This window comes from Drosophila montana, unplaced genomic scaffold, assembly GCF_035044405.1.
Source record: "Drosophila montana isolate Dmon_TW-CO22-7 unplaced genomic scaffold, ASM3504440v1 contig_1_1, whole genome shotgun sequence".
Classification (NCBI taxonomy): domain Eukaryota; kingdom Metazoa; phylum Arthropoda; class Insecta; order Diptera; family Drosophilidae; genus Drosophila; species Drosophila montana.
The window spans coordinates 570,941-598,609 of record NW_026996920.1 but is presented as its reverse complement, the minus strand read 5'-3'; the positions used below and the strand labels follow the sequence as shown (position 1 = coordinate 598,609).

At 37.6% G+C, this 27,669-nt stretch overlaps 3 protein-coding genes across 6 annotated transcripts in view; 1 reads left to right on the top strand and 2 right to left on the bottom strand.

The window, feature by feature from the left end:
• Window positions 1–27,669, top strand: part of spir (spire) — a 58,982-nt gene that overhangs the window by 9,489 nt on the left and 21,824 nt on the right. For all 4 annotated transcript variants that reach the window (XM_064679382.1, XM_064679379.1, XM_064679378.1 and 1 more), the window contains one exon: window positions 6,529–6,578. In XM_064679382.1, coding sequence (XP_064535452.1) covers window positions 6,529–6,578 — 50 coding nt within the window. The remainder of the gene's footprint in view (window positions 1–6,528; window positions 6,579–27,669) is intronic.
• On the bottom strand, window positions 17,174–18,182 carry LOC135426304 (odorant receptor 42b-like). Its single transcript, XM_064679350.1, has 3 exons — window positions 17,725–18,182; window positions 17,309–17,666; window positions 17,174–17,248 (listed from the first exon to the last, which is right to left on the bottom strand). The coding sequence occupies exons 1-3, from the start codon at window positions 18,180–18,182 to the stop codon at window positions 17,174–17,176; spliced, it is 891 nt and encodes a 296-aa protein (XP_064535420.1).
• LOC135426227 (odorant receptor 42b-like) lies at window positions 20,966–21,974 on the bottom strand. The gene is made up of 3 exons (XM_064679252.1): window positions 21,517–21,974; window positions 21,101–21,458; window positions 20,966–21,040 (listed from the first exon to the last, which is right to left on the bottom strand). The coding sequence occupies exons 1-3, from the start codon at window positions 21,972–21,974 to the stop codon at window positions 20,966–20,968; spliced, it is 891 nt and encodes a 296-aa protein (XP_064535322.1).

Genomic DNA, 27,669 nt, shown 5'->3' with positions numbered 1-27,669 from the left:
TACACACACGCACACACACACATGCCATTCACTAAATTGTGTGGCCCATTTTCAGTGTGACCACACTGCGGCGCAGACAATTCCCTGCTAACCCCAAAGCCTAAGCCAATCAACTTGTAATCAATGTGAATTACATTCCAAACCACAAAACCGCTGCCATTCTTCAGCCTTAGGCTCTATTGTGGGTTGCATAATCTTTTTTTTCTTGCTTTTTCGAGAAACCAACAAAGGGCGTCTCCTGCCCGAGTTAAATGCTTGAAGTGTCACTTTTGCTTTCGTCTTTTGTCAAAAATCAAGAGACATAAATTTTGATGGGCGGCCAATTCCCAAATTAAATTAGACAAATGGACAATACAAATTCGTAAATTCGTGAATTTGTTAAATATGCCAACTATGTAAATTTGCTAAAGAAATTAAAATATTTCTTCCACAAACAGCAGCTGCGCATGCGCACAACCACGACAACAACAACAACAACAACAGGTTCATCAGTGTTGTTGTTGTTGTTGCTGCTGTTGCTGGTGTTGTTTTTCACTCAAGACGCGCGCGTCGCTGTCTTTGAAAAATGTGAAAGATGAAAGCGTAAATGCTGATTAAAGATTGTTTCTGTATATAAATATGCATATAGACACACATACACAGAGACATAACTCGTATATTGTGCATATAAATTTATATTGTAATTTCAGCGCAAAGTGAAAGAGGCAGCAGCAGCCGCAGTCACTCAGTCAGCCAGTCGTTCAGTTGGTCGTTTAGTCTGTAAGTCAGCCACCTCTGATAACAGATACAATATGAACAGCACCCGTCGCCGCCCCCGACGCGGCCGCTGTCTAATTTCACAGTCATCAAGGCAACGAGGCGTTGTCGTTGCCGTGGAAAGAAAGCGAGAGTTTCAGTTACAACAAATTTTGCATGGCGCCTGCGCAGCTAAACGATTTGCAGCTGCACCTGCCACGCCCCACTAGCCTTGTAATTGTGTCAAAATCATAAAGTCATGCTAAATTGTTCGCCACGAAGTTGAAATGCGCTGAGCAAATAGAATAATATTTAGTGACTTGTATTTAGATTGTTCCGCTATCTAATGCTGTTATGTTATGTTTTAATGCCACTTAACAGTGCATCTGAATGTCTCTGTTAAGGCTTAATCAAACAGTTTCGTGTTTATGACAGTTTTTGATGTAACATAGATCAGCATTGTTTACTCTTTGTTTGTTAATTAATTTAACGGATTATTGAAAACGCTTCAAAGTGAACGAAAGACAGTAAATCGTGCAAGCCCTTGATCAAATTCAAGAGACTGACTCGTAACATAACATAAACAACATTGTTTACTCTTAGTCTGTTAATTAATTTAACGGATTATTGAAACTTATTCGAATAGAACGAAAGAAAGTAAATCGTGCACGTCCTTCATCATTATACTGACAAGTTCAAGAGAATGACTATTTTAACATAGTTTCGTATGAGTGCCACTTAACAGCACCACAGAGTGCTGTTATTTTTACAGTAGTTGAGGAATATAGCAGAATGTTAACAAAAAGAGTGGCAAATACAGTTGTCTGTTATTAAAATGTTTACCGTTAAGATAGTGTTAGTTAAGTTAAAACATATTTGCACTAATGTTTTTTGGATTATAAAAACCATTACATATACAAGAAAAAAACATTATATTGCAATTAATTCAATTTCAGTTTTTCAACAATTTTCCTCAACTTTTGTAATTCTATTAAATTTACACAACTGTTCGACTAATTATCTGAAATTAGTTTAATGATCATTCCAAATACCCCGCGAGCAATTAAGTTAATCGACAGATCATTTCCTCATGATTAACAATGAAGCTAAACAACTGCAGCGAATCATTAAAGATTATTAATTAATTTATAATTGAAAGTAAGCGCCGGCAGGCGGCTAATTGTAAATAAATCAGCGCCTAAAGGTCACTCCCATATGGTTTTTGAGGGGCAACCCTCTCAACGCATTTGATTAATAAGCCTTTATTTGGGCGCTGTTGTAATGCAAATTGCAGTTAATTAGTTACCATTAAAACTAGCCCAGCAATTGCAACACTCAACGCGCAACTGAGTTAGGATAGGTGTTATTATCGGGGCCTCCAGTATTTTTATTTCTTGCTTTTGTTGATTACCCTTGCGGCTGCTTAGAAACAAAAAACAAAAGATTATTATCTTTTAAAAGCCGTCGACATTTTACGTTTTGACACCTTTTTCAACTTAGCCACAAAAAAAGAAAAAAATTCAAAAAATATATGGAAAAAATCTGCATAGATTACGCGTTTTGTGCGCGAGGATTATTTATCAATTTCTGGACGGCAGCGTGGGTAAAAAGTTTAGTCATTAAATAAAAATAACTTTTTGCTGTGCTTAAGAAAATAATATATACACAAAAAATATATAAACTTTATATATATAAATAGCGAAGAAATGAAGTTGACTTGCACATGACTTTCATGACATTAGAAAGTAAATTGCCATAAGGCCACTTGGTCAAACAGCAGCAACTAAAACAAAAACATCAGACAAAAAGCCAACAACGTGCACAAAACTTTATTACGAAAATGAGCAAAAGGTAAAAAATATAAACAAAAACAACAAGAAAAAGCGTCAGATAAGCATGAAAATGTTTTATACTTTTCTATTGAGCTTTGAAGCGGGGGCGAGGTCGGGCGCCAAAGGGGCCGCAATTGAAAGTCAACAGCAGACGCAAATGCTATTTTATTAACAACTTATTATTATAATAATTATTAATTGGATTTGGCAGGTGGCTCGACGAAAGTATTGCCCGTCTCGCGGAGTCTCACAATTCACTCTGTGCTGCATTTTCCCATTGCCCATTTATGCAACCCACTCACCAAAGTATCTTTCGCCTTGTCCAAGCAGCCACTTTGGCAACCTAATCTTATCACTCAGCTCGCTAATGTGTGCCGATATTTCACCAAGCGTTCAAAGGCCAAAACTCTGGCAAAAAAAAACCAATTAGAAATAAAAAAAGTTAATACCCATGACTTTTAGACACCCTGTAAACGTAATTTGAGATACTTTCACTCTATATATATACTTAATAGGATGTGTGTGATTTATAGCAAAGTAGAGCGTTTCCTTAAAAGATTGATAGATACATTCTAAGCTTATTGTTTATAAATCTAATAATGCTGATCTAGTTAGTAGCTCGAGTTCAAGGTAAAACACAGCCAATATCAGCTTTGTTTACGTTGCTTGTCGCTTGCAATTCTCAACAAGTTAACGCTGTGAAATGCTTGTGTTGCTATGAAAGAAATGGAATATCAACACACACAAGCAATTCATTTCTTTATTATAAACAAAAAAACTGTAAGTACATTAACCACAAACGAATTAAGGGAACCTTTACAATGACAATATATTTAGTGTAAAAAAAAAGGTAAAGATAATGTGTGGACAATTCCTAGGTACTGTTTGTATATGTAGGTGAATGCGCCAAACTTGATCACCAATTAGAAATTAAACAATTGACGCATTTATGAGTCATAATCGATAAGAATTTTATGCCTAACGTATACAGTAAGCAAGAATGCGCAAAAAACCTGAAATTGTTAAGAAAATATCAGAAGAGCATCTCAGGAAGTCACAAATTCGTTGATCTAATCTATAACAACAATTTACTCTCTTTCCGCTATGAAAAAGGAAGCGAATTGCAATTAGAAGATTATCTATTTGCGAGCTAGAAATGCTTTCTAAAATTGTAATATCTTTCATCTTAAAACTTGTGAACAACAGCTCTTAATATATAATGGCATTTCGGCTGCCAGACAAACCCTTTAAAGTCTCCATTTGTGGCTCACTTCAAGGCTAATCCATTTAATCCATGCCAGAAGCTATGCTAATCCCCAGACAAACAGACTTAACTCTTTCGGCGCGCTGATCCATCAGCAAATTCAACCAACCGAAATCTACGATAATTGCTCGCATATCTCAAATAATTTCGGCAGCTTGCTATAATTTTTCACACATGTGCCTGACTAATCAGTTCAGCGTTGTGAACTTTCAAATCCTAACGTCCGAAATTCCTCGAACAATGCGTTGAGCACATGTTCCCAGGCCTCAGGCCCAAGCGTAACGGCTGCCTCATAAATCACCCACTAATAAATTTCAATGTACGCAAATTTCGACAGCTAAGAATCGGCAAATGGCCAAACATCTTTCATTCATTTGAAATTCTTTGCTAAATGTCAATTAATTATTAAGTGGAACCAACAGACATCCAAAAAAAAAACACCATTTTTTTTCATTTAATTATAAAGTCGCGGCATGTTCCATGCATCAACGGAATTTTTATGTGCCCCAACTCGGGAGTCAGCTGCGGCTGCTGCTCTTCTTTTTTCTTTATTTTTTTTTTGACCCTGCCTACCTTTATATACTATTGTGTTAACTCATTTCCTGCGAAAGTGATGGACAACGGACAGCATTATGATATCATGCTGAGCTCATCTTTTGTACCCAAAAAAACTGCAAAGTGTTCTCGCTGCCGCCTGATCCTAACCCCAACCCCAACCAGACCTGTAAGTTCAAAGTTGTATCCGCAACGACACACAAAAAAGGGCTTAGATCACACACACTGCTAAATTTAATAGCGTTAAATCACCAGATCCAAACAAGCATTACTTTATTTTACACACTTTTCCGGGGAGCAAACTAGTTTTTTAATTTAGAGATCAGTTTCTTAGTCGGAAACGTACAAATGAATGAAAAACGTTTTTTTTTCTGTGTGTCATATTAGTTTTACATTGGGCTTGTGTAGGGGATGTGTCATTTCTTATAGCGAGATAATACGATAGTACTTACTTTGTATTCACTGCATCTACTGGGGTACAAAAAGGGTATATTATCAAGTCGGCATGCAACAGATGACATCTTCTTGTGTAAATATATTAATATACTGCTGTTGAAGTTTGAACCAGCAACCTTCCACTTCTTGGTTCGATGCTTAGAGGCTTTATATATTTATATATGTACACTACTTGAGTAAAAATCTCAGTTATAATCATCTTCATGTATACAAAGTTCAAATCTTAATCTATTAGATGTACAAGCGTATTCAAGCTTCGAATATCGAAACTTTTTTTGGGAATTGTTTGATTTTGTGACTTATTGCATGTTTTGGGCGTAGCAATTACAGAAACAATTCACAAATGTCAGTCACGCTTAATAAACTTTAAACGAAATTGCCGAGCCATGGAGTTCGTCCGGTCTGTGGTCAGTCTGAGGTTTATCTCGCTCTGTAATCAAAAGCCGGCCGGTCAGCACCACCATCAGCACCCTCTAGCCCCAACCGAACCGAGCCGTACCGAATCGAACCCAACCAACCGAAGCAACTTGGACATTCAATCGCTGAGTCAACTAAATTTGTGCAGGTCTTAATAAAAAATTGCATTTAATTGTTAAGCAAAATGCCAAACCACGTTGTGGATTGAGTTATAGCAGAGATACTTATACATGTGTCTGCATTATTTTGTATAACTTACATATGATACAATTGACGCCGGCTCATTGACAATATGCATACCCTGTGTCTATCGAATATTCAATGGGTATAATAGACAGATGAAAGCAATTCTTTGGATCTTTTAGAATCAACTTTAGAGCACTGGCTTCTATGGTTACTTATAGACTAGCCTGGGAATCGAGCCCGGATTCTCGTTGTTTATGCTTATACTAGTCAGGTACTCGAACCTTGCTTCAAAATTAAATTTATCGATATATCTATGAAAAGAATGTTGATAAGATTATCGAAACTAACAGTGATCGGCTTTAATAACGGTCTTTAAACATCGACTTATCGAACTATCAATAACACAAATGGTGCTAAAAATTGAGTTAGACTGTTGGAACCGCGATCCATAATATTATTTTGATCAAACCACTTGAGATTGTGCTAAAGGGTATCTAGAAGTAGTGCATCTGTGCTTGGAGAATTCTTGTATGTTTCCGTTGAACTGCTGTTGGTCATGTCAGGTGCCCCACCCCACGCCAGCCCACCAGCCCCACCACACCCCACTCCACACCGTTAAATCGCACACCACAACTCAGCAGCGGGCATGTCCGTCTGTTTGCACAACATGTTTATGATTGCTGAACCCGTTTCGAGTTATATGTAGTTATTTTTGTTACAATTTTTGCCCGCTTGGGTTTGGCCAATCAAGTGCGGAAGTGTAAAGCGCAGAGAAACAGACAGTGAAACAGAGAGAAAGACGGCGGGACAGATCGACAGACAGGCAGACGGAATTCAAACAGTTTGCATATTTAAACAAAAGAGAAGAAAAAACTGCAATTGGAAAGGTAAACAATTTAGAGCTTAATTGCAATTTGATCGTAACGACATTTATCGATTTATATATTTATGAATTAATTGTTAAATGCGCTATAACTGTACCTAGGTTGATATTATGATATTCATATGGGCGCCTTTTTATGGCTGTCAATTTTATCCACCTTAACCGATTTTTAATAATGCCATTTTCGTTTTTGTTTACAGCCTTTGACAATAACAATCCGCACACGCCGCTCGTCTCCTCGCACAGAAAGGTGAGTCTCAAAGCATTTTTACTTTTATTTTTATTTTGCTCGTTTTTATGGCTCGTTAAGAGTTTGAAATCTTTCACGTGTGTCACCACCAAACCACACTAAAACCACAGACAGTTGGACTTTCCGAGTGCTTACCGATTACAGATTAGAATTATGGCTCGTTAAATCTCCGTAAATGAGCTCACTTCGGTCTTGGTGGGCAGTACGTTGTTATTTCTTTTAAGGTTCCGCATCGAGTTTTAATTAAGTTTTAATGATTTATGGTAATATCAGATAGTTATAGTTTTTTTTAAGTAATATACAAATCAATCAAATTGACTGATTAGCTAAAAAGTTGTAGTTACAATAATATTGTTATTTCGAAATATATTTACAAGTTTATTTATTTTTAAATAATTATAGATATATAGATATTATATATGCATGTAAATAGGCCCTTTACCTAAGGTTTTTTATTTTTTACATTTTAATGTTTTGACAGGCTTCTTTTTATTAATACTTTGTTAATATTGCATGCAGCTTGTATAATAAATAGTCTAAAAATAATCTAAATTCTAGTTTAAGATTTGGTTAGTTTATATTTACCCAAGTACACATACATATTTCTATACAATGCGCGAGTTCTAATTACACATCATACTATTGTTCGCAAGAAATAATATTATGATTGGACTTTTTCTATGCTACCCGCATATTATAGGAAACCTTATGCAGAAAATGGCCTATGTTTATTACAATTTTCTTACCCACTTCTAATAGGCCCCTGCTTATTTAATTCTTATAATTACAAGAATTCGAGGGTACTCCAAGAATGCAGAGGTTTTCTCACATGATACAAGACAATGGAATTGCCTTATGCTAAGCAGGGAGAATAACGAACGACCTCCATTGAGTAGGCTGCATATTTCTCACATGCATACAGAAAAAAACACAACAACAACAACTCACACCCATTACAACAACAGCAATACTTAATTGAAAACCAGCAACAACAACTGAAGCTAACTAAAAGATACATTAAAATGAAGGCGTAGAGAAACTCGCGCTTCCATGTTACGAACTTCGGCGTCCGGAGGCAGCAACAGCGGCTGCTTTGTCTGTGGTAAATGCAGCCGCCGTGTTGCCTTAGCTGTTGCAGTTGCGAGTAGTTTTAATTACCTACCAATTCATGCCTGCCCCCAAAAACTACCAACAACAACAGCAACAGCTACAACAACATCTACTAACGATCATCATGTGAATTCTCTGCGCCTGCGCATTTCCTCTACCTACCTTTTGGGCCACGGTGGGAAACATCAGTCCAAATGCATTCTTCGTGGGCTCTTTAAAACACTTTCGCACTTCGGCCTGGCCGAAGGGTGTCTGTTGGGGAACGGAATGGAACGGAACGGAACGGGTCCGGCCGTAGCATCTGTGTAAATTACCGTAAAATTGTTGGCTTGCATCGCCAACAACTATCAACAATGCCCACAACAACAACACTTTCACACATTATGCCTTGGCAGCTGTTGTTGCCCATTTTGTTTTATGGCCTGCTAAAATTTTGAGTTTTTTTTTTTTAATTTTCTAGCATTTTGTCACGGTATGTGGAAAAGCTTTAAGTAGTCTGTAGTCTCATATGGAAAGCGGCACTAGAACTATTTGGGAATTATAAATGCGCCGCCTTTAACCTTTGGGATAAGTGCATAAACATATCTAAATGCATTTTATAACAAAGGTTGTTTACAGTTGTAAATTGTTACTATTTCATGAGAGCCACAAAATTCAGTAAGAGATCAATTTTGTTGGCCACTTTGTGGAATACCCTTAAGTAGTCTGCAGTCCGATTTGGAGAGGCGCACTAGAACCCTTTGGGAATTTTAACTGGGCTGCCCTTTAACCAATGCTATAAGTGCAGATATAATGAGCTAAGGATAAATGCATTTAATTTGTTATTAATTATTAGTTATTTAGTTATTAATTAGTAATACAATACAATACAATACAATACTCATTAATTATTGCAGAATTCAGCACTAAAGTAATATAGATACCCGATAAATAGCGCCGGATTTACTGTTGTTTTATATGTGAGCTTAAAGATTTTTATGATTTTTAAGGTAATATGAGCTTAATACTTATAATTTTTTTTACGTTCAAGAAACTCATTTGCAATTATATTGATGGAAAATTGTTTCTTAAGTACCTCGACTTAAAGTGCAACATTCGCAGATTGCTTAGAAACATATTCGTATTTGCCAAACTCTTCACTCGTTTGTAAAACTTTAAGACTTGTAGGGATTTGTATACGTTTCTTAATCCACACATTTCAACCCCGACAGCAACAATAGCAATGCGAGGGTTCAGAACTGTGTCTACCACAACCTTAAATTGATAAATATTTCTGCAATTATCATAAATTTAGTTTTTATTTTTGTTTTCGACTATTTTGTGGGGTTGCTTTCCCCCACCCAGAAGTGAAATGCTAAAAAAAAAAAAGCGACTGCAATGCGCCAATTTTCATTTCATTTTCGGAACGGCCCGACTTTGTTGGGTGCGATTCACTTAGCGTTTATTTTAGCAACAACAATTGAAATTGAGTGGAAAAATCATTTGCTGGGGGGACTGAGCTAACTCATGGAACTCGCAAGTTTTTTGAGTGCCAGCGTGTGCAGTGACATTTTCCGCTAAAGTGCACTTAAACAAGTTTGACCTTTGCCTTTAGGTTTTGGGCCAAAGCGCTGTCAGATACATGACTTAAGTACTCGATACTTGGGGCAGCTTATGCAATCGCAAACCGACGAAAATGACAAAACCGAGCCGAGAGCGCGCCTAATGCGGAACTTATGGCATCTACATACATATCATGTGACTGGATCTGCACATTATGATGCAAAATATTGATGATCAGCCGGTGGTAATGTGGTTGACGGCACCACAGACAGACAGATAGAAAAAAGATATGCACTTATGCATGTTTATAATACCTACTAGCCTAACAAATTACTGGCAGTCTACTAACCGCAAAAGTCTTCATCAGCAAACCGCTTTAGAGGCTGCCTTCGAGTCGCGTCTCCTGCTTTTCCGGATTGGCTCGTGATCAGGCTAACTGCCTGCCTAACTGCTAGACTGCCTGCCTGACTAACTAACTAACTGACTGACTGACTAACTGTCTGCCTGGCAGCTTGATATGTGGAAGCTGTTACCAGGAAGTTGCCTTTGCGGTTGCCAACCAGCTACCACCAGCAGTCAGCAGCTAAGGTCGCCCAAATGACGTAGCTCTATGCCGTTTTCATTGGGTGGGTGTCGCTAAAAGACAGCTAAAATGATAGAGAAATGCAAAGAACAAATTGCTTACGGGTGGCGAATATCGCATACACTAACTACTAACTGTGTTTTGTAAAGATACGTCAAAAATTAGATAAAGCAAACTTCAAACATGGGCCTAGAAACAAAGAAGATGAATATGACATAAACTGGACCTTAGACTTTAATTGCAAGTATAGAGAATATGAATAGCATACGGGCTTATGGGCGACTTTCATGGTTTAAGAGCGCATAGATCTATATCCAGTAGATAGTCATTAATTCTATATGTAGTTATACATAGGTACCAGCAGTCCTTTTAATGATCATTTTTTAATTAGATTATATAGACTATTTTAAGTAATGGGCAGCATTAAGTATAAATTATACCTTGTGGTTAATATTTCACATGAAGAATAAAAATAGAATGAATTGAATTTCCCCAAATAAAGTCTTCCATTTATTTTTCACAATAAAAAGTAGAATTGTGAAAAACCAGCTCTTAATTAAAATATAGCAAAATATGGAGATTTGATCGATTTTTGCTTTTAACGATAAAGACAATCATCAAGCTGACGAACAGTTTATCGTTCTGAGCTAAACTATATTATCATTTTGTTATTGGCTAAGTCCCTTTTTTTTTAATGCCACACTTAATGGCAAAATGTTCAGTGCCCCTGCAAGGGCATAAATTAAAAGTGCCCCCCCTTCAGATGCGCCTCGCCGCACTCGAGTGCATGCGTAAACCTTCAGACACGAAGCACCCGCTTGAAAAAGGGCTTGTCTCTGGGTCCATGCCTTAAATGGCATTTGTAGCGCTCGTAGTTTGTGCTATTTGTAGTTCAATTTACAATAAACCAATAAAGCATTGCATTGACTGACTGACATTGTGCGGGGAGTTTTGTAATTGGTTTATGGGTTTTTAGTTGATTTTTGGGTGCGGCCCCTTTTGGTAAACTTATGACCCGCAGCGGTGACAATTCGACATTTGAGAGGGATTCAACAACAGCAACAAAATAGGATTACTTTTCTACACATTTTGACAGCTCTTCTAAATTGGGTTAGGCATGTGTTGGCGAATCGCTAAAGATTCCAAAAATGGGGCTGGGCACACGAAATCAAACAAAACTCGAAATTAAGTAATTAAAATGGTGATAGGGTTATGACCATATCTGTGAGATTTACTCTTAAATGAATATAAGCTGATAGATAAATGGGTTTGAAGCAATTGGTTAACCAGGAAGTTGCCAAAGATAGCTAAGATCGTTTTAGAGTGGTTCGGAAATTTATTCTAAAGCATTTTGGCGACATTTTACCTATTAAAAACGAAACCAGGCATGCATTATCATACCTCAAATATATTATTACTTAACTGATCTCAACATTTTTTATAGCTTACTCTCAATTAGTAGGAATTTTTTAAATTATTTAATTGCTTTTGATTACCCATGTTACTTGTCTACTTATACAATAAATTATAATAGACACTACTCTATTAAAAATTTAACTAATTACATACTAATTATAAAGAACTTTACAAGTTGTACTTTATTTTCTGAAAGATTCCCGACATAATCTCAAGTACACGTTATCCAAATATTTCAACATAACTTGAATACTAACAATTTTAACTGTCATGTGTGCAGGTCTCGTGTTTGGCTTTCATATCTATAACATAGATAAGGACTTAAGCACTAGAAGCCATGGCCCAAATTGTCTTTAAGCTATTCAGTTATCAGAAAAACTGTAGGACAGTGTAGCTTATGAAAAGCTTTAGGCGAAGAATTATAACAACTTCAGTTTGAAATCCAATCGAATTACGTTCCGGTTTTTGAAATTCCAAATTTTATGTTGTTAATAAATAGAGAGATCTACTAGATAATACCATGTACTCAGATTAAGCCCTTAAAAACTATAAACATATGTGTTTATATAAATTGTATTATGGATTGGTGGTTGCGATATAGTGCAAGGAGATAATCAAACCTTTAAATAAACTTAATATATATTTTATATGTTACATCAAATTACATATCAGTTATTTTGTCTCCAGCTTTTAGTCTTTGGAATTAAATCTCAAAATAATGAAAATTATTCTAGCTTGAACTAAATTACACGAAGGTGTCTTTCTCTTGAAAGCTAATGGCAAACTTAATAATGGATGAGGAAACTCTGATCATAATACCTCGAATACATCATATTCAAAGCCCTCTATAGTATTCCATAGTCATCCAGCTTCTTTTGACAGCATGTGTTGACAACTTTGCGTTTCAACTACAGGGTATTAACACATTTGTGTACTTTGTCAGGCCATATAAATGGCGTCCAGTTGGCACCAAATTGTTTCAATAATGAAGCGTTTCTTTGCTGGCCAATTAAGCTTTGCAATTATTTACCAGACACCCAGATCACAGAGAATTTCAAGGTCCACCAACTGTGGAACAACAAAGTCACAGCACAAATATATGGGCCCAGTTCAAATAATGTGTGTACAATTATTTGCTTTAAATATTATTGTGCCATGAATTGAAATACTACTGTGCTGTTGGTGTTTTGTGTGGGTTGTGTCTGGCGGTGACTCAGTGAATGTTGCAATCTAACTTGGCAGCTCCTGTTTTGCCTCTTTCTCTGTCTTTCTCTGTCCCTCACTCCATCTGTCTCACTGGTATTGTTCTGGGCGCAAAAAAAAGTCATAGCTCTTTTTTTGGAGCGTGAACATCTGGCTAAGTCGTACCTGTTCCATTTACTGGCCCGCCCGTACTTTTATGGGTTCGTCGGTACCTTGGCAGCGCCAACATGTTGCAAGTGGTAACGGCTGCTGCCTGTTGCCTCAAAACAATGGCTCCACTTGGCCAACAACAACAATAGCAAAGCGACTTTGGCTCAGACTCTGACTGCGACTTGGTTGAGTGCCTTCGCCGTTTGTTTTATGCTCCGCCTGGCTTTGGATCTAGCTCTAGGTCTGGCTGCAGCTCCAGCTCCAGCTCTGGCTCTGTCTCTTTGGCTGTGACCACGCTCTGTGTTATTGCTACGCATTTATAATAAGCGGAACATGGCACAGTGGGCGACTTCCTGTCATACGCAACAGGAAAGCAAAACGAACCCAACCTACTCCCAAGCCGTTTACCCAGCAGAACTTCCTTTTGTTATCAAACGGCTTTTAGCAGAATCCTACGATATAGAGGAAGAAATAGAAAGCATCTGGAAGAATATGAATTATGAGAAACAAATGCGAAATAAATTATGTGAAATAATTAGAAATTTAAATGCTCATATGGAGGTTTCTACATTTATTGACTTATTTTTAGCTAGATTTCACTGAATAAATTATATCAGAATAAATTATATCAATGGTTGAATAAGTTTCATATGAGAATAAATAAATGTTAGATACATAGTTTAAAAGCGGTATGCTTCTTAATGTAAAAATGAAAAGCTCCTTTCATGCTACTAAATTAATAGTGTTAAAAAAAACAACAAAGACAAAACTTCCCTATAAATAATTTAATGTTTTAAGAGTTTAATATGTTAAGGAAGTCTCTAGAAATATAAACACAAGCTTGTGTTCATGAAACTTGCCCCACTGTGCGCGTCTGATGAGTGGGTATGTGTGTGTAGTGTGCAGCTGTTGCTGGCGGCGCATCGGCGACCATTGCGCATTGTTCTATGGAATCAATCAATTGGTTTGGCAGGCGCAGCACCAGAACTGCCACGAATGACGACAACGACGTCGACGACGACGACGGCGACGGCGTCCAACGATGACGATGACAACGCGCACGACGTCAACATAAAAGTGTCGATCAACTAAACGCTGTCGGCGCTGCCAGCCTACCAGCCTGCCTGCCCCCTGTGTGTGTGTGTAGAGCAGCCAGGGAAAGGCATTGAAAGAGCTATTATAAGCCTGGCTTTGGCGTGGCCAGCCAAGAGGCAAGTTCATGGCTCGCTGAAGCGGCGACTGCGATTGTCTTTCTGGCTCTCTGGCACATGGTGCCGATTCTTGAAGCAATTGTATTTATGGCTGCATGTAATTGCATGCGTCGTGACTTACACCCCGACTCCAAGCCCCTTGCCCCCGGCCACCACTCCACACAACCCACACCCCATTAGAAACGCTGTGTGCGGCGCAAGACCAATGACCGTTGCTTCTATTAGATTTTGGGTGCCTAAGCAAACATTATTCGTATTATATGAATAGATGTCAATATTTGACAGCTGCTGTTAGCCACTGACCACTCGCCTGCTGACCGTTAGCCACACACAATCTAAGTTTGAATTCATTGTAAGGTTCAAGTGTGGCTGCACTTGAAATTAGAATAAAAATGCATTTGAATCTTCTCCTCGCGCACATTTGCCCCCCGCCCCCCAGTTCGAACGGTGGGAACCGAGTGCGCTCACAATGAAGCCATAATTCTTATAGCTATGCCATTGCCATGCCACAGTCTCTCTCGTACATGGTACACGCGAGTCGACGTGATAAAGGACTCATTAAAGCATCACCTGAATGGGCTGGTCTAGCAGCCTCCAATTCCTATTCCAAGTCAAACTCAGGCACAGCCAAGCTGTCTATGTGCACACTCACACACACACACATATAATACACACACGCACACAAGTTCACTTGTTCAATTGCTTTGCCACTTTAAGGCCTCACAACACTCAAGAGCGAACCAGTCTTTTAATACTCTTTCTTATAGTGGTATCTCTTCACTTGCTAATAAACTTGGCAACAGCTAATAGGGTAAAAAGCATATATCTATAAAAGTCTGTATATATAAATTATATATGATTTCTATATTTAAATGTACATACTAAAAAAAAAGTTTAAAAGCGTCTGAAAATGAAATATTGTAAATTTTCTCGGAATAATATAATTCTCTAAACTTACAAAATAGTAGCAAAATTGTTAAGCAATTCTGAATAAAAAATTAATTTTTTAATATTTACTAAAAAGTAGATTAACAAACACAACAAAATTGTGCTACTTATCAGAAAAAATGTTTACAATTAATATACGAATATCCCTATACTCAAGTAAATAAAATTCTGCTATCAATTAAGTGTAACTTTTTAACTATCCACCAATTTTCCACAATTGCGGGTGGAATGTACACACTTTGTGTACACTTAAGCCCATTTATAGATAGAGATATGTTATATTATTGATAAAACTATATTATAATTGTACAAATGTGTAATTCTATATTGGTTTTTATATGATTTATTTCTATATCTTCCATTTAATTGTCTAAGTAACTTGTAGAGTATGTGCACTTCCAGGTGACTTTTCTTACCTCTCTCCTAGTTTATTTTGGCTTGAAGGCTTTTCTTGGGTTGCATATATTCAGCAAAATAGAAAGAAGAGGCAAACGAGTTGCTTGACTGGCGAGTAACAGTTACTTTTCTCTATACACATATATATATATATATATATATATATATATCTATCTATACATGTATAGTTTTGGGGGCCTGCTGCATTATAGAGACGGCAGAGTGCAGTTCGAGCCTAGAGCTGCCGCCCAGTTTTGCCAACATGGGAACTGGGAAGAGTCTTTGTCGTAACAGGTTGTCCAGTCACGAGCAGCGCGCAGTCTAAAGTCTTCCCGACTTACCCATTCTATTCTATTTCTTGATGCCAGCCTGACCCAAACAGCCGTCAATTCATAAGCACAGCTAACACCCCGCTATATTAAATCTGTCCGCACTCCCCTCGACTGATGTACACTTGCAATTTGGTCGGTATTACGTTTGCGGGCCAGTTCAAGTCCGAGGCCCACTCCCCGTTTTTGTTTTGAGCCATGTGCGAGTATTTCAATTTGGATGCTCGGTGGTGGTGGTAATACGTACGGTACTTGAGCCAATTACCCAATTAAACGCCAGCGTTTTGTGCAATCTCATTGCCGTAATCGCCTCGTAGTTGTAGATGCCTAAATATTGATATCTGTACAGTTTGTTATTTGGGCCATGGCCCATGGCTATTTCTTTTGATTTGAGTCATGTTCTAGAGGCGTGCACAATTAGCGTTTTGTTCGGTTCCGTTATAGCCTGGCCATGCACAATGCGCCCAGGGATTATGTCTTGAGAGTTGCGACGCGTCGGTCAAACTATGAAACTTGTTTGACGATTATTATCGATTGGTCTGTTTTTTCGCGATCTTTTACCTCGTTCCGTCTTTCTTTAATGTGTGTGCTAAGTGTTGTGCGAGGCGGGCTATTCCAGGTGGCCTATACTTGAACTTTGTTTGGCTTTAACCCGCACAACAACCTACCAATTCGATTTGGGTTGGGCAAATGAATTGCAAACTGCTTAGAAACTTGCTGATAATGTTCACAAATCGCTTGACAAGCCACAAAGCAAGCTGTAGTAAATTTCATGATTATTTAAAAAATCAAATTTTTATATTTCTATCATTTGCGCCTTTCTATGCAGTTCTCATTGTCTATTTTGTGCTGCATAGACAACATTTCAGTCCTGAATGTGTTCTTTTTTGCGCTGAAATAAATAAAAGAACACACATAATGCATTTCTGCTGCCATAAAGCAATCTTTTTGTACAGCTATAGAACTTGACTTTATGGTGATTTGTTCCTAGGCAGTTGCTGCTCCTTAAGTTTCTTGTCTCATAAGTTTTGCAGCAACAGTGGCCAGCATCAACGCCACATGGGACCAGTCTAGACCACTGGACCCGACAAGACCAGGCCAGGCCAAGCTGAGCCAGTGTTTTGTCTTGTGGTTTTTTGTCGCTATCAGGATTCACATTTTATGCAATTGTTTCCATAGAAAGAATGCCATGTCTAAATACATACAACACACAGCAGCAGCCGCAACGGCAGCAGCCACCGACCAGCAGCGCCAAGTAGCTCTCAACTTGACTTGGACTCGAACTTGTAGACGGTCGATGCACAGGTCTGTGCTGTCTATCTGGCCAGTCGTGATCAATGTTGGCCCATGCAGAGCACACTAGAGCAAAACAAACTAGCAATGCTTTTATTGAAATTGATAAGCTAGGAAATACCCTGTATCAGGGTCTGACATACGCGACACATCTTTTAATCTTTATCAGCGTAATGCGATTTATATAATATTATGAAAATTGTTGAAACAATTTGTAAACAGTGACTAGTTTCCATTACTAAGTGCATGAAGAATATTGATTATAGCAGCCACGTTTTCATTACAAAACGATTTTTACCATTCCCAAGCAGTGAAAAAGTAATGCATACTTTTTGTCGTGACGAAGTGTTCTACTATTTTAAGCGATTGTTCCCAATAGGAAAATTGTAGTTTTAAGGAGTTAATCAAAAACTTTTAGTTAAGCTTAAATTTTTCCACAAGATTCATTTGCTTGACGACAGCGACCACCGAAAATGCAAACTTGGCAAACTGTAGAATGAAATAAAAATATTATAATGTTTAGATCACACAGCATTATCATTGGCTTACCGTAATATTGGTTTTCATGTTGATAGGAAACATGCCGCCGGCAATAAAGGTAATCGGCTTCTGAGCTGTTTGCAAGAAGAAAAAAACCGTCGATTTATAGCGCCGACTCGCACCGATCCATTCTGAATAAAATATGGCCAAGTTCAACTTGTAGCAATCGTCATTGATTAACTCGCAGACATAACAAAAAGGAAATGTCTGAATCAGTAAGACAAAAATATATAAAACTATGGTCAGGCCAGTCAATAGGGATGAAAAGAATAATAGATGCACTAGCGACAGGCCCAGGCTCAGGCCAATCACCAGTAACTGGGCGAATAGGGTGCGTGATATGACAGGTCGAAAAAGTTCACAACATCTGAAATCTCAAGTTCTTAGCACTTTCAATAACCTTTAAGGACTTGAATTAAACTTACTGAAGCACGAGTTTGTGATCCTTAATGCAGTTAACCAGTTCCTCATAGCTCTGCCTCTCCGTTTGCGCGGGATCTGTGCGTAGTTTTTGAACGCGACGTGTCAACAATTCTATATGGGTTCGCAAAATCAAGCCGAATATAACCGGATAGACGTCTGCAATTAGTTCTGTATAGACGGCACTCGAGCCTACGATATAATCATATGTGGCCGCTATCCAGAGACTTTTCTTACTTTCTCGATAATCCACAAACGGATTGTAGGATACCCACGATGTTTTTCCCGAGAGTGCGGAAATCAAAAAGTTCATTATAGGATATACTGTGTAGGCCGTTAGATACAACATAAAGACAAAATTGCATCGGACAACACAGCGATGTATTTCGACGCGGTGCTCATATGTAACACATCCTTCATCCAGATTATCAAGCAGTTCCTTAGCTCTTTGGAAACGCCACATATTGGTAAAAATAATTGCGACCTTTAAGGTGAGGCTGAGTAGATTAAAAAAAATTTGCACTGAGGATAGAAATTCCTCTGGCGTATATCTATTTAAATCGATCAAATAGCCCGCTATAAACACAAGTGGCAAGTAGATTTCTGCAGTAGCATTTACATATAGCGCCCAGATAATATAGATCCAGTAAAAGCGATTGCTCCTTTCAGGTGGCATCCAACCTACGCATTTCATGGCCCTTTCCAAATACTTGAAGGCATCTCGACCGGGAAACAAATCTCCCATAGATGGCTCTCTCAAATATTTAAATATCATCTTGTGACACTTGTAAGCACTGCAGGAGATAAGTAGCTTGTTGACCTCTTGAAACTTGAACTAAAACTGCAAATTCCCGTTAAATGCTCAACCTTTTATATAATTCCAACGAGTGCATTCTGCTTATTGAGTGCGCTTTGAGTTGGTCTAAGCTATAATCATCTTCCAGATGCTTCAATTCTCAACATGCTTATAAAAAAATGAAGAACAAATTGCATAAGGGCATTTTTTGCTGGCATTTGTTTTGTTTATATATTAAAAAAGCCAAGCCATTGCCACGAGCTCGTGGATTTTCTTTTTTCGAGATAGGAATGGAGGTTTTGACCGGGAACAACCATTTCCTACATTCGGTTATATACGTTGGGCAGGTTAACAAGTATTTACTCAATTTTAAATATTTTCAAATGACCAAATTGGATTTTGCTTTATAGCCTCAACAATTGGCATTATGGGCTCATTAGTAATACTTTTGCCATGTACATGCCCATTGTGCACATTATTATACCCTTTTCAATTATTTCTTGTTAGTGCAGGGTATAAAAAAATGCAAGATACCTGTTAATTAAATACTAACTGCCAAGTAGGCGTAACTTGCGGTTGAACTGACGGCGGTGTAATTTACTTACAGAATTGTTAGGAAATATTTGACTTAGAGGGAAGTGTCATTAATTAGTAATATTATATTGACTTTTTTGACTTATGATCCCAAAAAACTCGAAGGTTTTTGCATAAAACATATTCAGCACATGCAGATTTCTCATTGTCTAATATTGATGCATGGAATATTCGATTTTTTTTTTAACATCCCATCTTATTTCCAATCGACATTTCACAGATCACGTAATTTAAAGAGTTTTCAAAGCCATTTCATGTCGGTTTTCTTCGAGTGCTAGCTTTTATTCCTCGAGCTTAAATTCAAAATTCATAAGAAAAAATCTTGCGTACTTTAGAGTTCGCAATGAATGAATGCATTATATGAAATTAAGCTTTCAAAAAAATAATAGATTTTCTTATTGTTGTTGTTTAAAGTACGAAACCAATTCCTTTAACATAACACAACCATTCACAGGTTAAGAAACCCCAACTGTGTTATATACTCGATTGTTTAAAAATGTATCTGTAGAACAAAAATCTACCTAGTCTTAGTTTTGTCTGTTTTAATGACGTTTTGCACACCCAACTTGTGCACTCTAACTCCCGAAATCTCTAGAGGGCTGACAAACTATTGGCGACTGTCATTTTGATCTTTATCAAGAAGAATTTATTAGAGGCATTTAAACTGCCTCCCTCTATGCCTTGCATGCATTTGCAAACATTATGCCCGCCCGTTTGCCCAGTTTACAGGGTATAGAAATGCGACGCCAATGTAAAGCAGCAGCAAAACGTTGAAATGTTGACAAGGCGCTCGGCGACAACGATTAAAATCTCTGGGGAGCCCAAAAGAACGCGAAGAACGAGCAGAGCGAAAAACCGGCGAGAGATACTCCGGAGTCTCACAGATAGATGTAGGAAAAACAGAAACATTCGCATTTGCGCTGCAACTGGAAATATATATATATATTTATTTTTTTCATTATTTGCCGTCGTCTGCGTTTTGTTGTTTTTGTAAATTACAATGCAATTTTATGCCACACAAAGGTTCCTACCACTTGGCCATTAAGCACTTTACATTCAATGTGGCAAGATCAAAGTGGGCGCAATTTATGGCCGCAGATACAAAGATACGCAACAGAGCCAGGCTTCGATGGGGGACGAGGCGGGGCTAAGCAAAGTTTTTCTTTTTTGTAGAGATGCGTTTGTCTAAGCTAAATACACATACATAAATAATGCAAATTTCGTAATTTATAAATAGTTTCCAGTTTTATTTTAAGCCTGGATTTTAAAATTGAAAGAACTGTTAAAATTACTGAAAGTTTCACAGCAATTGCATAATGTGAAGCCTCTCTAGATATTTACATATGCTTAAGACTGGTTTGTTGTTATGAAAGTTGTATTAAATATTCTGCCTGTCAAAGTTATTTGCATACTGACGTTTGGGATAAATTATTAGTTGTACGTTCAGTGCTTTAATCGATAATTATCGATTATAATCGATCAATATTACTTTTGTATATAATAAAGTATGATAAAGAAAATAATTCTTTAAAAATAAACCCTGATAGCCTTTTTACCTATATTGGTTCAGGTACCCAAGTTATTAGTTCTTTGCCAAAAAAATGAAAATCTATTTCTAGAAGCTAATTCTATAACGATCTTAATTGAAGGAAATACCCTGTATCAGGGTCTGACATTGGCGACATATCTTTTAATCTTTATCAGCGTAATGCGATTTATTTAATATTATGAAAATTGTTGAAACAATTTGTAAACAGTGACTAGATATCCATTTCTAAGTGCATGAAGTGTTCTACTATTTTAAGCGATTGTTCCCAATAGGAAAATTGTAGTTTTAAGGAGTTAATCAAAAACTTTTAGTTAAGCTTAAATTTTTCCACAAGATTCATTTGCTTGACGACAGCGACCACCGAAAATGCAAACTTGGCAAACTGTAGAATGAAATAAAAATATTATAATGTTTAGATCACACAGCATTATCATTGGCTTACCGTAATATTGGTTTTCATGTTGATAGGAAACATGCCGCCGGCAATAAAGGTAATCGGCTTCTGAGCTGTTTGCAAGAAGAAGAAAACCGTCGATTTATAGCGCCGACTCGCACCGATCCATTCTGAATAAAATATGGCCAAGTTCAACTTGTAGCAATCGTCATTGATTAACTCGCAGACATAACAAAAAGGAAATGTCTGAATCAGTAAGACAAAAATATATAAAACTGTGGTCAGGGCAGTCAATAGGGATGAAAAGAATAATAGATGCACAAGCGACAGGCCCAGGCTCAGGCCAATCACCAGTAACTGGGCGAATAGGGTGCGTGATATGACAGGTCGAAAAAGTTCACAATATCTGAAATCTCAAGTTCTTAGCACTTTCAATAACCTTTAATGACTTTAATTGAACTTACTGAAGCACAAGTTTGTGATCCTTAATGCAGTTAACCAGTTCCTCATAGCTCTGCCTCTCCGTTTGCGCGGGATCTGTGCGTAGTTTTTGAACGCGACGTGTCAACAATTCTATATGGGTTCGCAAAATCAAGCCGAATATAACCGGAAAGACGTCTGCATTTAGATCTGTATAGACGGCACTCGAGCCTATGATAAACTCGTATGTGGCCGCTATCCAGAGACTTTTCTTACTTTCTCGATAATCCACAAACGGATTGTAGGATACCCACGATGTTTTTCCCGAGAGTGCGGAAATCAAAAAGATCATTGTAGAGTATACTGTGTAGGCCGTTAGATACAACATAAAGACAAAATTGCATCGGACAACACAGCGATGTATTTCGACGCGGTGCTCATATGTAACACATCCTTCATCCAGATTATCAAGCAGTTCCTTAGCTCTTTGGAAACGCCACATATTGGTAAAAATAATTGCGACCTTTAAGGTGAGGCTGAGTAGATTAAAAAAGTTTTCCACTGAGGATAGAAATTCCTCTGGCGTATATCTATTTAAATCGATCAAATAGCCCGCTATAAACACAAGTGGCAAGTAGATTTCTGCAGTAGCATTTACATATAGCGCCCAGATAATATAGATCCAGTAAAAGCGATTGCTCCTTTCAGGTGGCATCCAACCTACGCATTTCATGGCCCTTTCCAAATACTTGAAGGCATCTCGACCGGGAAACAAATCTCCCATAGATGGCTCTCTCAAATATTTAAATATCATATTGTGACACTTGTAAGCACTGCAGGAGATAAGTAGCTTGTTGACCTCTTGAAACTTGAACTAAAACTGCAAATTCGCGTTAAATGCTCAACCTTTTATATAATTCCAACCAGTGCATTCTGCTTATTGAGTGCGCTTTGAGTTGGTCTAAGCTATAATCATCTTCCAGATGCTTCAATTCTCAACATGCTTATAAAAAAATGAAGAAGAAATTGCATAAGGGCATTTTTTGCTGGCATTTGTTTAGTTTATAAATTAAAAAAGCCAAGCCATTGCCACGAGCTCGTGGATTTTCTTTTTTCGAGATAGGAATGGAGGTTTTGACCGGGAACAACCATTTCCTACATTCGGTTATATACGTTGGACAGGTTAACAAGTATTTACTCAATTTTAAATATTTTCAAATGACCAAATTGGATTTTGCTTTATAGCCTCAACAATTGGCATTATGGGCTCATTAGTAATACTTTTGCCATGTACATGCCCATTGTGCACATTATTATACCCTTTTCAATTATTTCTTGTTAGTGCAGGGTATAAAAAAAATTCAAGGTCCCTGTTAATTAAATACTAACTGCCAAATAGGCGTAACTTGCGGTTGAACTGACGGCGGTGTAATTTAATTACAGAATTGTTAGGAAATGTTTGACTTAGAGGGAAGTGTCATTAATTAGTAATATTATATTGACTTTTTTGACTTATGATCCCAAAAAACTTATCATATAGTCTAATATTGATGCATGGAATATTCAATTTTTTATTCGAAAAAATCTTGCGTACTTTAGAGTTCGCAATGATTGAATGCATTAATAGATTTTCTTATTGTTGTTGTTTAAAGTACGAAACCAATTCATTTAACATAACACAATCATTCACAGGTTAAGAAACCCCAACTGTGTTATATACTCGATTGTTTAAAAATGTATCAGTAGAACAAAAATCTACCTAGTCTTAGTTTTGTCTGTTTTAATGACGTTTTGCACACCCAACTTGTGCACTCTAGCTCCCGAAATCTCTAGAGGGCTGACAAACTATTGGCGATTGTCATTTTGATCTTTATCAAGAAGAATTTATTAGGGGCATTTAAACTGCCTCCCTCTATGCCTTGCATGCATTTGCAAACATTATGCCCGTCCGTTTGCCCAGTTTACAGGGTATAGAAATGCGACGCCAATGTAAAGCAGCAGCAAAACGTTGAAATGTTGACAAGGCGCTCGGCGACAACGATTAAAATCTCTGGGGAGCCCAAAAGAACGTGAAGAACGAGCAGAGCGAAAAACCGGCGAGAGATACTCCGGAGTCTCACAGATAGATGTAGGAAAAACAGAAACATGCTCTATTCGCATTTGCACTGCAACTGGAAATATATATATATATTTATTTTTTTCATTATTTAATTATTAAATTATTAAATTACAATGCAATTTTATGCCACACAAAGGTTCCTACCATTTGGCCATTAAGCACTTTACATTCAATGTGGCAAGATCAAAGTGGGCGCAATTTATGGTGATTATGATAAATTATTAGTTATATGCTCAGTGTTCCAATCGATAATTATCGATTATAATCGATCAATATTACTTTTGTATACAATAAAGTATGATAAAGAAAATAATTCTTTAAAATGAAACCCTGATCGCCTTTTTACCTATATTGGTTCAGGTACCCAAGTTATTAGTTCTTTGCCAAAAATGGAAAATCTATTTCTGGAAACTAATTGTATAACGATCTTAATTGAATATTTACGATAATAACTTTCCGATTATTATCGAAGTATCGATCATGTGCTCATCATTTTTATTTATTTTGTGTTATAGTAATTAGTTGGGAAACATCTTGTAAATAATTGGATTTTAATTCGCATTGGTAGATAGGTTTTTGGGTAAATGGGATTATTTGCACAATTAAAATCGATATTTGAACGTGTTAGCTTACCACAAAACGATCACGCGCCCATCTCTAGAGGCTGCAGCGGTTGATGCCGCCTGTTGCCGAAGCAGGTTATACAATTTTAGATTTGCGCTTTTCCAGTTTGGCAGCGACGAGTCTGCGAGTCTCAGACTCAATGAGTTTGCATGTTTGACCCAAATACGCGACGCAAGAGCAGAGGGCGAGAGGGCGGCAGATAAGAGAGACGAGTATGGGAATAGATGGAGTTGCAAAAATTATGAATTTTAGATGCACGCTAGAAGTACGAGTTTTGGGCCGCATGTCGTATCCATAACATGCACAGGTTCTCAGCTTATCAGCCGCAGGTGAAAGTGAATGTGAGCGAGTGTTTGTGAATATGAATATGAATATGAGTGTGAATGAGTGCGTGGCCTTTTTGTCTGACTATCTGTAGCTGTAACTGCGGCATTTCAAATAATAGTATTTGCACATTCTGCCGCATACGCCCGCAATTAGCCCTCTTACAATGCCGCACCCACGCCCACTTCCACTCCAACCCCTGCCTCTGCCTCTGGGCACTTTAGACCTTTCTGTCTGTCTATAGGTACTTATCTATGGCTATGCTATGCACCTTACTGTGCGGGTTTTGCCTTTTCATAGTTTGTTTTCTTCTGCGTTTGCTTTTGTGTGTTTGTTTTGGCATCGACGTGCGAACTGGGTTAATTTTCTATATATACACATATCTATATGTACTCAGGTATGTACAACTACTTAGGTATTACAAGTCTAAAATTATTGTTTGTACATACATAAAACAAAAGATTCGCACGATTTGCGACGCGCTTGCCAAAGAGACAACGACAACGAAATGTGTATAACAATTATAATTTCACATTTTTTTCCTTATGAATGAACTGAGTTTTGAATGAGCCACGGCTTGCTGTCAGATAGACACCAATCTCTGATAATGGGAAAACACTGAGACAGCTTATGAGCAGCTACTGTTGAGATAAGTCCGAGAGCAGAGCCATTTGAGACAAGCAGAGATTTTACTTGCTCTTCTTCAGAGCGTCTTCTGCTCAAAACATCTGTCAACCTGGCAACAGTGCAAATAGCGATAAGAATCTGCGAGATAACACACTGAGTGCTTACACCTAAATCTAAATAAGTCAGACTTATAATGTTTATAAATCTAAAAGTAGTTGACAGTGTGGACAGCTCTCTAGAAGTCGAACTTTCGACATCGCAATATTCTGGGAATTTTACAAGCGCGCAAAAACCCTTTGGGAATTTGAAATATTGAACTTTACTTTTATTAGATTGAGTTTCACCTTGATAATTATTTAAAAAACGTTTGTTTTATAGTACATAGTCATATTTTAATAGTAGTTTTGTTAAATTATTTAAGTCTTATTAAGAACCCGAAGAGCATATCAGTGTGCGTGTGCTCTAACCGGTTGGGAATTTTAATCTCATATCGTATATTTATAGCTTCGAGCGTTATTCATTGCTGGTAACATCGTTTCTCGCTTTATTGTTAGGTTATTATATTTTAGCCGAACTAACCTACCATAATAAATATTACAAACCCTTTCTTAGCTAGCTTCCTTGAGCTCCCATGATTTTGCACATATAACAGCCCCTAATTGCACACATTTAAGAACATAAAAGTAATCTATATAGCAGACACGCCCACTCGCTTCCTGTCACCTCTGCCGCCTTAGCTGTGGGCACTGAATCAGCAGAAATGTGTTTGCTACTTGGTTTATTTTTTGTTGGCTTATTAAAGAAACTAAAATAAGACAAGCTAAAACACAGTCAAAGCCAAAGAATCGTCGAAAGAGCAGCAAGAAAAAACAATAACAATAGCAACAAACCGAACTAAAAAGTAAACATGGAGGTCACTCAAAAGGTTAAACTGACAAGATTGACAAGCGGCACGCCAAATGGCGGTGACGACAACATGAACGGGAGGGCCTACAAAAAGAGCAGACCTCTCAGCGCTGTGCACTTTAAGGTAACGGCCCGTCCCCGGCGTCCCCTCTTACATAGCTCCTCTGGATTTTGGATTTTGGGGCGTGTTGGGAACCTTTTTGGCCGCTTTGTTGGCCAAACAAATGTTGGTGCTGGGGCAACTGGAAACTCGGTCTAATAATTGCCGCGTTGCATGTTTGCGCTTTGGATTTCAACTTTGATATTATTGGAACGGAGCACTACTTAAAGTGTGGTGAGAACACGAATTAGTTGTTTTGGGCCGCGACTCTTGAGGGTGTGTTTTCGTCTATAGCATACACCCGCTCCGTATACTTATTTAATAGATATGCAAACTAGCTGCAAAAAAGTTAAAAAAAAACCCCCTTTGGTATTTCAGCTAGAAAAAGATCTCTGCCACTATGCACTTGTTCCCAGTCATCCAGTTTGTTGTTCTCCGCTTTGCTAATTGCATGAGAAACTTCACAGGCCCACCTGATGGACGGCCCCTCCTTAGAAGTGTCTCGGGGTCGTTATATATTTTTTTTATTTCCCTTACTTTGTCCTCACATAATTAGAGCCTTGCTAAAAGGCATTACGGGTTTGTCACAATGTTTAAATAACCCGCTTGCAGCTACTTGTAGCTTGTGTTTGAATAGCCTTAAATGGGCGCTAGCAGGTAGCTTGCACTTGGAAATCTGACTAACTTAAGCATTCCATAAGCTTTTACTAGGTTATTTGAAAACGTCCTAATTAATCGATGTAGTCAAAAGAAATTTTTTAAAAATTTGGTATATATGGATACCTGGAAACCCTTTATTTATATACAAATCTCCTTTCTTATACATACCCAGAACTATGCAAATCCTTTATTTACATACATATATAAAACTTACTTGGCCAAAAAAATCCTAATTCTCTGCTAGAAATATGCAAAAATAACGTTCTATTTACCATGTCAGATTTACACTTGTTGATAATTAAAAACCCAAACGCATTATAACTTTATCTCAGTCATTCGCTGGGTAAAGATCAGATCCATTCCAATGATCCAAATATTGAGCCTTTGACTTTTTTTTTAGATTTTTGACCCTGTTGACCCTGCTATTGTACTTTTAGACTGTCGTAATCGATTAATTTTACTATCGACAACATATTTTCAAAGTATCTTTGTTATATTAAACTATTTTCTAAGTTTTTATTTATCAATATAATTACAAATTTTCTAAACAAAAAAAGAATATCTCGTTAGGCAAAATAACCGCTTGTCAAGAGCATAAGGAAAGCTCGTGTTATCTAAATAAATATGAAAATGATTTTGATTATTGCGCGCAAAACATTCTAACTATGTCAAGTAGTTGTTTAATAGGGTATGCACACTTTTAGCAGCTCTTTGTGAATATATCAGTTTATTTTTTTCACATTAATTATGCGCTGTCGCTGCTGCCCTTCTTGAGAATGATGTAAGCGCTCCTGGTGCCCCTGCCCGCTGTTTAGCTGCCATTAGTTACCACATGCC